The sequence below is a fragment of the Chionomys nivalis genome, chromosome 1 (assembly GCF_950005125.1).
Source record: "Chionomys nivalis chromosome 1, mChiNiv1.1, whole genome shotgun sequence".
NCBI classification, from domain to species: Eukaryota; Metazoa; Chordata; class Mammalia; order Rodentia; family Cricetidae; genus Chionomys; species Chionomys nivalis.
Genome location: NC_080086.1, coordinates 25,792,866 through 25,804,920, shown reverse-complemented (window position 1 = coordinate 25,804,920; position 12,055 = coordinate 25,792,866). Strand labels below are relative to the sequence as shown.

The 12,055-nt window shown below is 45.6% G+C and overlaps 1 protein-coding gene across 1 annotated transcript in view; it reads left to right on the top strand.

Annotated features, from left to right (window-relative positions):
- Nucleotides 1-5,384: 5,384 nt before the first annotated feature.
- The window catches only part of Vwf (von Willebrand factor), a 155,276-nt gene continuing 148,605 nt past the window's right edge, over nucleotides 5,385-12,055 (top strand). The window contains exons 1-3 of the mRNA XM_057772108.1: nucleotides 5,385-5,606; nucleotides 6,922-6,976; nucleotides 8,045-8,209. Of these exons, the coding sequence (XP_057628091.1) occupies nucleotides 6,922-6,976; nucleotides 8,045-8,209 (220 nt within the window). The 5' untranslated portion in view covers nucleotides 5,385-5,606. The remainder of the gene's footprint in view (nucleotides 5,607-6,921; nucleotides 6,977-8,044; nucleotides 8,210-12,055) is intronic.

Sequence of the window (12,055 nt, the reverse complement as noted above, 5' to 3'; positions counted from 1 at the left end):
AAGGGTCTCATGTAACCCAGGCTGGCTATGAACTCATTGTGTAGCAGAGGATGGCCTTGAACTCCTGGTCCTGGTGTTTCTATCTTCTAAATAAAGTCCTGGGATTACAGGCCATGAACCAGCCTCATCCAGTCTCACACAGGAAGCAGAGAGGAAGGCAGGAATCCCTTGGACCCATCCAGAGCTTTGTGGAATAGGCAAGTGCTCTACTGTCCATGCTACACCCCAGCTCACACCCCAGCTCACATCCCAGCAAACACTCCAGTGCACACCCCAGCACAATCCTAGCGCACACCCCAGTTTACACCCCAGCACACACCCCAGTGCACACCCCAGCACACACCCCAGTGCACACCCCAGCTCACACCCAGCACACACCCCAGCTCATACCCAGCACACACTCCAGCTCACATTCCAGCACACACTCCAGTGTACACCCCAGTTTACATCCCAGTGCACACCCCAGCAACACCCCAGTGCACACCCCAGCACATACCCCAGCTCACACCCAGCACACACCCCAGCTCACACCCAGCACACACCCCAGTGCACACTCCAGCATACATCCCAGTGTACACCTCAGCGCACACTCCAGCACACACCCCAGTTCACACTTCAGCGCACACTCCAGCACACACCCAAGCGCACACTTCAGCGCACACTCCAGCACACACCCCAGTTCACACTTCAGCGCACACTCCAGCACACACCCCAGCACACACTCTAGCACACACCCTAGCATCTATTTTACACATTTCTATGCACTTCTGTTGTAAGTCTGAAGAGTGCAGGAACCTTACAATACCTTCATGGTGACTACATCTCCTGTCCTTTGTGCTCTTATGTCTAGTACTCTGGTTCCATGTTGCTCTCCTTTTTACCTTTATTCTTTTATAACAGTGTCTTATGTACAGCCCAGGCTGACCTTAAACTCATCATCCTCCTGCCTCAGCCTCCTGAGTGTTGGGATTGTAGGAGGGCTATTCACCTTATTATTTCATTTATTTATTTAGTTATAGGCAAGGGTTCTCTATGTAACCCTGGCTGTCCTGGAACTCGCTCTGTAGACCAGGCTGGCCTCGATCAGACTCACAGCAATCCTCCTGCCTCTGCCTCCTGAGTGCTGGGATTAAAGGCGTGCGCCACCACCGCCCAGCTCTATTTATTATTGTAACTCTCTGTGTTCTCACTATCCTTGTTTTACAAAGTCACTGCCTGCTCATATTCACCCTGTGGCTTCCAAATCCTTTGTTCATTTTTACTTCTAGCATTTTCTTTCTTGGTTTAACTTCCTTCTTCCTGATGTGTCTTCTTTAGCCGTCCATTCAGAAAGATTGAGGATAGTAAACTCATCTTTGTCTGGGAAGAGAAAATCCCCTAACTCTGAATGATGACTTAGCTGGGGATCAGTCGCTACAGCCCCTCCCACAGCCCTCTGACCTGACTCAGCTGGGGGCCATCTCTGTGTCAGACTCAGGGTGTTGAATGTCTGATGGAGCCCCCAGGGCTAACATCTGACAGGGTGCAGGGTATTAGAGCCTCTGAGGCTGTCTTTCCTCATATTACCCCCTCCTTCGAGGATTAAACTTCTCTCTCCTCCTTTCTTTCCCTTCCCACTCCCTCCCTCCCTTCCTCCCCCTCCTGATGGATATCTTAATAAACATCTTTTCCTAGTGGCTTTCCTTTCCCCATATCTCACGTCCACTTCCCAGCTGTGGTTTCCTGCCCACCCTATTAATTCTCTGTGCTAAAATGCCCGGGGTCTGTGGTTGTGGACGCAAAGACACCGCTGTCTGTAGAGTCCCGGAGTTGGCTCTTGGTCTTCTTCTTGCTCCTTTCACTCTAGGCGCTTTCCTAACACCTTATTTTTTTAATTTAATTTTTTGTTTCTCTCTGTAGCCCTGGCTGTCCTGGAACTCCCTCTGTAGACCAGGCTGGCCTTGAACTCAGAGATTCACCTGCCTCCTGAGAGCTGGGATTAAAGGTATACACCTCCATGTCCCAGCTCATTTATAATACAAAGTTTGGGGGCAGCTAAGTATTAAAAAAGTGTCCTCTGTTGCTCAGCACTTTGAAAGGTGTTCCCATGGAAGTAGAGTTACAGATGGTTGTGAGCCACAGTGTGGGTGCTGGGAGTGGAACCAGGTCCTCTGGAAGAGCAGCCAGTGCTCTTAACCACTGAGCCATCTCTCCGGTCCCCAGCAGGAAGCAGGAAGGATATTCTTTTTCTTTTTCTTTTTTTTTTTTTATTAATTCGGACTTCCCTATTTCCTTTATGTATGTTTCTAAATGTTTCCAAGACTTGATTTCTGCTTTTATAGTTGATTTTTTTATTGAGCTCTACATCTTTCTCTGCTCCCCTCCCTATATCTCCCATCCTCTTCAACCCTCTACCAAAGTCCCCATGATCCCTATTTGCTCAGGAGATCTTGTCTTTTTCTACTACCCATGTAGATTATATCTATGTAAGTCTCTCTTAGTGTCTTCATTGTTGTCGAAATTCTCTGGGATTGTGATTTGTGGGCTGGCTTTCTTTGCTTTATGTTTAAAAACCACCTATGAGTGAGTACATGTGATAATTGTCTTTCTGGGTCTGGGTTACCTCACTCAAAATGATGTTTTCTAGCTTCATCCATTTGCCTGCAAAATTCAAGCTGTCGTTATTTTTTTCTGCTGTGTAGTACTCTATTGTGTAAATGTACCACATTTTCCTTATCCATTCTTTGGTCGAGGGGCATTTAGGTTGTTTTCAGGTTCTGGCTATGACAAACAAAGCTGCTATGAACACAGTTGAGCATATGTCCTTGTGGTATGATTGAGCATCCTTTGGATATATACCCCAAAGTGGTATTACTGGGTCTTGAGGAAGGCTGTTTTCTAATTTTCTGAGAAATCGCCACACTGACATCCAAAGGGGAGGAAGGATATTTTAACGAGACACCCAGGCCCCTCTCTTTCGCTATCAGGCTATTGAGACAATTCCTAAGAAACTGGAGTTTCCCAGTAATCTTATGCTGGGAAAGGGAAAGGTGGAAGCCAGAGGAGAAACTGGCCTCTCAGGAAAATATTTCACACAGTTCTGACAACTTGTAAGACTATTTTACAGGAGAGACTGGAGTCAAGACAAAGCAGATCAGTGATGGGTGGACCATACCTTGGCCAAGACTGCTTAGCTATATGTCTCCTGGCCTCTGTTTAACCCAATCTCCTGTCAGTACCTCAAAGATGGATTTAGGGTGTGTGTGGGGGGGGGCAGGCTACTGGACCTCCTTGTTCTGCTTCCCAGTGTGGTCACACTGAATAAATCTTCTGCCCTTCATTACCGTGTGCCTCTTTAATTGGTCTACTGAGGATGGGAGGCCAAGGCTTGCTTACTAGGCTTCTAGAGTCAGATTTGGACCCCAGCTACTCTGGTAACAGAAACATTAAGGACAAATCTTGCCTCTTCCATTCTTTTTCTTTCCTTGACTGGAAAGTTTTACGTCAGCTTGATACAAGCTAACATCACCAGAGAGGGGTTTCTTCAATTAAGAAAATGCCTCCTTAAGAACAGGCTGTAGGCAAGCCTGCAGGGCATTTTTATTAGTGGTTGATGGGGGAGGGGCCAGTCCTTTGCAGGTGCTGCCATCCCTGGGCTGGTGGTCTTGGGTTCTCTAGGAAGGCCGGCTGGGCAAGGCAGTAAGCAGCACTCTTCCATGGCCTCTGCATCAGCTCCTGCTTCCTTGTCTAAGTTCCTGTCCTGACTTCATTTAGTGATGAACAGCGATGTGGAAGTGTAAGCTCAGTAAACCCTTTCCTCCCCAACTTGCTTTTCGGTCATGGTGTTTCATCACAGCAAGAGAAACCTAGGTAAGATAGTGGAAAGGGAACGGGGGAGTGTGGGAAGTGGGAAGGTGCGACCTAGTGGTTCTCCAGAGTCTCAGATCAGATGGGGGCTGCTCCTAAACGCTCAGCTTAGTGCCAGGTATCCTACTGCAAGGGAATCCCCTACCTGCCTTGCTCCTCATCCCCCCTTGTGCCCCTCCTCTCTGGGAAGGGGTTAGTCAGATTCTGCTGAGAATAGGCTTTTGGGAACAGGTGTGTGTGCAGATGTATGTTAGTGTGCATGTGTGTGTGCAGAGTGCCTATGTGTGTACAGATGTGTATGCTAGTGTGCATGTGTGTGTGGAATGCCTGTGTGTGTGCAGATGCGTGTTATTGTGTGTATGTGTGTGTGGAATGCCTGTGTGCATGCAGATGTATATTAGTGTGTATGTGTGTGTGTGTGTTGAGTGCCTGTGTGTATGCACATGTATGTTAGTGTACGTGTGTGTGGAGTGTGTGTGCAGATGTATGTTAGTGTGTGTGTGTAGAGTGCATGTGTCGTCTGTGTAGATGTATGTTAGTGCACATGTGTGTGTGGAGTGTGTGCAGATGTATGTTAGTGTACATGTGTGTATAGAGTACATATGTGTGTGCAGATATATGTTAGTGTGTATGTATGTGTGTGGAGTACATGTGGTATGTAGATGTATGTTACTGTATGTGTGTGTGTGTGCAGATGTATGTTAGTGTGCATGTGTGTAAAGAGTCAGGGCCTGAGGATATAACTCAGTGAAAGATTGTCTATCATGCACAGGCCTTGGATTCAGGCCTAGCAGAAAGCATGTGTGTGTGTGTGTGTGTGTGACTCTTTGGGGAAGTATTAGAATGAAACCATCATTTCCACCCATCTCCCTTTCCAAAGGTTTGAACTTGTGACCAGGATTTTTATCTTCTGTTGTTTGTTTTGAAAGAGGGTCTCTCTATGTAGTCCTGGCTGTCCTGGAGCTTGCTAGGTAGGGAGACCAGGCTGGCTTCAAATTCATAGGAATCTTCCTGCCTCTGCCTGCTGCCTGCTGGTATAAAAGGCATGTGCTACCATGCCTGACCCACAGCCTTTGTCTTTAACCTGTTCATAAAACACTGGCTAGGGTCCAAACAGGCTCTTTTCATGAGATCTGGCCTGGATTTTTCATACCTGCGGGTGACGGGGACAGGACATGTTTACATACTTCTCTCACCTGGCTAAGTTGGCTCCGGTAGAGGTGTTATTTTAAAACCCCTAGGATTTAGCCCTGGAGGTTGGATCCAGGAGCAATGTTGCTGTAATCTGGTTCTCTCCCCTAGCCTGGACCATGCTGCCACTGGGAGCCTACTGCTCCTGGTCTTGGTTGTCTGTGGGGGCACTCAGGGGGTCTCAGGGACCAAACTGAACTGTGGTGGTGTGGCAGCTTCCCGGAGCTCTCCCTCCTGGCTCTTTAGGCCTTATCAGCCTGGAAGTACTTCTGCTACTGCTTCCTGCCATTGTTTTCCCGTTGGTCATTAAGAGAAGGCCAGTGCCCTGTTGCGGCGGCTCACAGCTATCGTGGTGCAGAGGGCTGGGTTCTTGGCCACAGCCTGGGCTTTATTTCCCTGACTGTGTGGACTTTGCAGCCCCTGGGCTACTTGACAGCAAGACTGCTCAGAGCCTGAGCCGGTCCATCCAGTGGTTGCTGAGAACATGACCTAGGAGTGCTGGAACTACTGAGCAGTGACCAAGTTTCTCAAGGGACCTTGGAGAGACAACTCCTATCCGCAAGGGGAAGGTATGATGGCTCAGTCGTGGGAGGGAGTACAAGGCTGACCCTTGGCCCTGAGGTGCTGACTGGGGTTCCTATGCCTGGAGCAGAAGGGGTTTGTTTGGAGAGGTGATTAGAAGCTAGCCTGATTCTAATGTCTTTTCTCTCTTACTACTGGATTCTGCTTTTCTTGCTGAAGAGGCTTTCCAGCCTGGCAGGACTTAGATGAGATTGACAGTCACTTTCCCCTCCCTTCTTGGGTACCAGCTGGGAGCCGCTGATACTCCAGTGTGTTGGGAGGACAGGAGAGAGGGGCACCTGCTTTGTGACCCAGCTTTGGCTATATAAAGGAACAAAGGGTTCAGTTCCCACTCATGAGATACTGAATTTCTCCCTCTTCATTGGTTTGAATGGGCATTATGTAGGAAGAGTGATTCCCTGACTGCCCCAGGTGGCACCGTCTGTGTTTCCTGTAACTTTCTTCAGAAGAGAGGGGCTGGGGCACGGGCTCTGAGGGTTGGGACGCTGTGCTCTGTCAGCCAAAATTGAGTCCTGTCTGGTGGGCTGTGGCCTGAGGCACATGGCAGAGAAATTTCCTCAGATCCAGGGCTGTTAGACCCCTGTCCCCTTGTCAAGGGCATTCAGCAAACATTGCTTGAGCATGTACTGGGTGCTGAGTGTCCTTGCAGATCCTGGGGACATTGGTGAGAGAGACAGTCCCTGTTATAAAGGTGCTCATGGCCCGAGGCAGAGGACCAATAAGTATTCAGTGGTGGCCACTGACTGGTCTACGAGTCTGATTCTGATGGCAGCAACAGATGAGCCAGCTCCTTCTCTTCCTAGTTGGGTTCCCAGGCTAGCCTTGACAGGAGAAGAGAGGCAGAACCTCCTCACCCCAGGTGGTCCTGTCACTAGTGTCTGGAGAGGGTGCCCAACAGTGTAGGGTAGGGCTTGCCCAGATTGTTGCTTTTAGGCCTGACACTGCCAATGGAGCATTTTGGGCACTAGTTCTCCATCTTCAAGGGTGGCAAGGGGAGCCACTGAGGACACACATACACACACACCATTTTTATTTATTTTTTATTTGAGATGAGGTTTCTCTGTGTAGCTCTGACTGTCCTTCAACTTGCTCCGTAGACCAGACTGGCCTTGAACTTACAGAGACCCACCTGCCTCTGCCCCCTGGGTGCTGGGATTAAAGGCGTGCACCATCATCACCAGGCAATATATATATTGGCTTAAGAAAATGCCACATTGCTGGATGCGTTGACAGTAGCTTGTCCCAGCAGACATCTTTCTGGGCAGTGAGAACCAGCTCATTTCTTTTCCCTTTATTTTGCAGATGAATCGTGCCAGGTTTGATATCTGGATGCTTGCTCTGGTCCTCACCTGGCCAGGTAGGTACCAAATGCTTTATTTCCTTACCATTGCCCAAGGCTACTGGGAACATCTCCTTCCAGGACTCAATACATGTGTCGGAGCGCATCCGTCCTCAGTCTGTGTTAGATTTGTGACTTTAAGTCAGTGGTCGCCTCTTATGACAGTCATACAAAACATCCTGTTTCTGATTTATGCTCTCCCCCATCAACTGAATATCTGAAGAGACAAGGTGGCACAGAACTCCCATGTAACGGGAGCACAGAATGGGAGAGACAGAATCTAAGCCTTGTAGACGTGTGGTCATCTCATTTTGAACTTCCGATAGCATAGATGAGGGGGCTGCCGGTCAGAGAGGAGACGCTACTGCACCAGAGTCCCACAGAGCCAGCGTCAGAGGACTGGGTTCTAGGCCTCCCTCCCCACTTCTCACCACACTGCTTGTTCTACTGTTCTTTCCTCACTGAGATTTGAGAATGGCAGCAGTGCCTTCTGACCATGGGCCATGAAGCGGAGCGAAGAGATAACCACTGGAACGCCCAGTGATGGACCACGGATGACTCTAACCCTCTTGTGTTTGCTTCTCTAGTCTTACAGTTTTCTCTTTTTATAACTTAAAATTGTTTATTATAAATTCACACTCATAGTATTCAACTGCCTTCCTTCCTTCCTTCCTTCCTTCCTTCCTTCCTTCCTTCCTTCCTTCCTTCCTTCCTTCCTTCCTTCCATTTTTTTTAAAGAAAGCAAACTATCTCTTTTCATTTTATATATAGTCCTAGTTCCCTCTCCCTCCCCTCCTCCAATTCCCTCTACCTATCCACCTCACCCCCATCCATTCCTCAGAGAGAATAAGGCACATCGCTAATGGGCAACATTGCTTAAGTCAGTAAGTTTCACTATAATGAATATAGGTTCCAGAAGATGGTTTCTCCATTATTGTCCCGAGTCTGGGGTCATGCTCACAGGCCAGGGGAAATGGAAAATTCTTCCTTGTTTCTATTTTCTGTCTGTTGCAACCCCATTTCTATGAGCCCAGAGAGCTTTGGGCTGATGGTGACATCATGCTCATCTGTGCAATCTTCCTTCAGGGACCGTCTGCACAGAAAAGACTCAGGACCGCCCATCGATGGCCCGATGCAGCCTCTTTGGGGATGACTTCATCAACACCTTTGATGAGACCATGTACAGCTTTTCTGGAGGCTGCAGTTACCTCTTGGCTGGGGACTGCCACAAACGCTCCTTTTCCATTCTCGGTGAGTCCTGGATACCCATGGCAGGATCTCAGAACAGGGGCAGCTGAGCTGGGGGAGGATTCCAACTCTCACGATTGTAGAGGGCAGTGGCCTTCCCATGACACCCTCCCTTGAGGATAATGGTCTTTCCATGATGGCGCCTCCCCTGAGTCTGGTGTGAGGGCCTGTCTATGCTGCTTTAGTGGTTGTGTCCGTTGCTGTGGGTCCAGACAACATTCCAGGAGTTCAAAATTACAGAGAAAAAGGATGATGTCGAAGAGCTTGAGACATGTGGAATTTGGAATTAAGAGGTTGAACACTATTGTGTTAAAAAATCTTTGGCGCAGTGACTGCACCTTAATCTACGGCTATTTTAGTCAGCAATTGTGACTCTGCCATTACTGGCCTGCTTCTCTGGCAGCAGCCCAGCCGCGCAGGCCACAGCCTGGTGGGAATTTTATTCCCATTGAGTCTGCCTGTGCTGCTAAAGGTAGCTTGAATTAAATCTCTATCGTTCTGTTTATAAATAAGACTTGAGATTCAAAAGCTGGGGTGAAAGCTTGCTAGCTCAGAGAGGTTGAGTAGTACCTCGCTAACCTTCTCTCCCTGCTGTCATCTCTAAAAAAAGAGAGTGTCCTTCTGCTCTGCCAAAACAAGAAAAACTGTGCCACTCCAACTCCCTCTCTACTACTTCCTGTGCATCTCTCTATCTCTCCTGGATGCCCTCTGATGCTCTATGATTGATTTTGTCAACTAGTTGCTAACTCAGCATCCTGACCCAAGATTAATTTTATATAATTAATGTAAATGTAAACTCAGGGTTCACAATGTGATTAAATATCCCTCAACATTTTCCTCATTTGTCTAAACAAAAAGGAGAGGTTTTAACTCTAACACAGTAAAACGATATACAATAAGAACACTTAATCAAGTAAGGATTACAATCACAGTGTCTAGTCCATTTATATTTGGCAAATTCAAAGAAACTACTCTATTATCTATCCTATCTTAGTGATTCCAAAGTTTTGTACATATTCACTTCCTATTATGTGTATTACTAACCCAAAACTATTTTCTTAGACCTCAAAACATTTTCTTATATTTTTTGGTTGTGAGCCTAGCCTTTAATGGCTGAGCCATCTCTCCAGCCTGTTTGGATGCTCACCTTCCTGGACCTGGATAGAAGTGGGAGGACCTTGGACTTCCCGCAGGGCAGGGAATCTGGACTGCTCTTCAGTCTCAAGAGGGAGGGGGAATGAAGTGGGGGGAGGGGGAGAGGAGTGGGGAGAGGGTGAGGGGGATGGGGGAGGGGGGAGGAGTGGGAGGGAAATGGGAAACGGGGAGGAGGCGGAAATTTTTTTCAACAACAAAAAAAAAAATAAAAAAAACTTGAAAAAAACATTTTCTTAAATAATTTAAGCTTTTATGCCTCTCAACTTTATATACTTTATATCTCTTTTGTGAGTCTCTTTTCTGAATGTGGTAACAAGGAAAACTGTAACTTTATCTTGTTATCAAATCCACTGGAGACCCGAGAAGGATATAATATCACCTGAGTAAACAGGAAGTGCAGAGCAAACAACTTCCAAAACTATAGAAATGACAAAAACAGCTGGCTGCCTGGTTTCATTTTCATGTGGTCATCTAGTTGAACTTCTCATAGCATAGATGAAGGGGCTTCTGGTCAGAGAGGAGACACTACTGCATTCACCTTTGTCCTACAGGCTTAGACTGGCTACCTGACAGACTTTTCTGTAAAACAGCAAATTTGAAGGACTGTCCTACCTTGGCAAAGTCTGACAGTTGCCTTCTTTTGTGCCCTACTCTTCCAATTTGGACAGCATACTGTCAGCAATTGAGGCAAGGGCAGTTTCTCGCCCAGTGGCTAACTTTGCCACAACAAAAGCAAGCTACATATGGAGGTTCTTCAATGTCATCATTCTTTTATGAAATAAATTGGTGCTGCCAGGAAAAGATGTGTCTCACTCTCAAGGGTTATTAAAACATCTTACATGCCATATTCTATAGGTCTCTGAAGTGTTTGAAGACCACCTATCTAAAATCTATCTCTGTTTAACTTTGAAAACATCTAACTTAATACAAGTTTGATTATTATATATGACTAACTACTAACCCGTATTTCTTGTAATGGTCTGTCCTGTCCCTTTAAGAGACAAACCCCACTCACTCCCCTCCCCTTCCACTGAGCCAAGCAGATCTTCTTTCCACTTCCAGCCTGAGTTTCTTCTTTTCCTCTCCCCACCTCTCTGTTTCAGAGATAGCTTCTCCTCTCCTCTCCTCTCCTCTCCTCTCCTCTCCTCTCCTCTCCTCTCCCTACTCTCCATTCTGAGGTTAACATATCTTTAAAATATATAGACCGATTTAATTCAGCAGCTTTTCTATTATCCAATCACTCTCTGTAGTCCTTGTTCCTTTTTCATTAGCATTAAAAATTTTAAAGTCAATAAAGTACTGTGTAATCTATCTCTGGGGTATCTTAATTACTCCTCTCTGTTTATTTTTTAAATTTATTTATCTTATGTGCGTTGGTGTTTTGCCATGGGTGTCGGGTCCCCTGGAACTGGAATTATAGGCAGTAACGAGGTGCTATGTGGGTACTGGGAATTGAACCCTGGTCCTCTGGAAGAGTAGCCAGTGCTCTTAACCACTGAGCCATCTCTCCAGTCCCCTCCTTTCTGTTTATTAAGTGTATCTTTTAAAGTGAGATTAGATCTTTCTATAACTGCTTGTCCTGTAGGATTGTGTGGTAGACCTGTAATATGTTTTATGTGGTAATATGCAAAAAGGTGTTTCATTTTATTAGAGACATAAGATGGAGCATTGTCAGTCTTAATTTGTACAGGTATCCCCATGATGGTCATAACTTTTAATAAATGTGTAGTTACAGAATCCTTCTTTTCAAAATTTAAAGCAGTTGCCTATTGGAATAATTAATATGTATCTATGGTATGGTGCACATATTTTAATTTTCCAAATTCTGAAAAATGAAACACATCCATTTCCAAATTTCATTTCTTTGAGTACCTTTTGGTATACTTCTTGCAGGTAATAGAATTTGATTATACAAAGAACAAGTAGAACGTTTTCTTGTAAGTTCCTTGGCTTGTTGTGAAGTGATAGAAAAATCTTTTTTCAAACCTTTGTTGTTAACATGGTGTTTCTTATGCAATTCTGAGGCATCTAGCACATTTCCTATCAATAGCTGATCACTTTCATCAATAACTTGTGCTAGAGAGCCTGGGTAGATCCGATATGTGTTATATACAAAGGGTGATTTCTATTTTTGATTAATCATTATAGTTGAATAAATTACTCATTTTAGAGCCTGGGTAGATCTGATATGTGTTATATACAAAGGGTGATTTCTATTTTTGATTAATCATTATAGTTGAATAAATTACTCACTGTAGAGCCTGGGTAGATCTGATATGTGTTATATACAAAGGGTGATTTCTATTTTTGATTACTTATTGTCGTAGAATTAACAAAGTTAATTCTAAATCATCTGGAGTAAGTTCAGCAATTTCAATATGTAAAATAACTCTTTGCATATTGAGAGTCTGGAACTGAATCAAGAATACCATGAGATAGCATAGAATTCTGATTTCTGAATGGAATCATGAGGGCCTTGAGCCATTCTACTTCATTCTCCTGAGTATAATCTGCATTTCCTGATTTGCATTTCCTGATTTCCCTATTTGCATTAGTATAGAATGTAGGGGTTCTAGAAATTGGTGTTCCCTGTACATTGTGAGGAAGTATCCAATTATTTCTCTTTATAAACTGAAGTCTCTTGCTTTTGGGATAATTATTGCTAATCTCTCCCCCCAAAATTGCTGCAAGCTC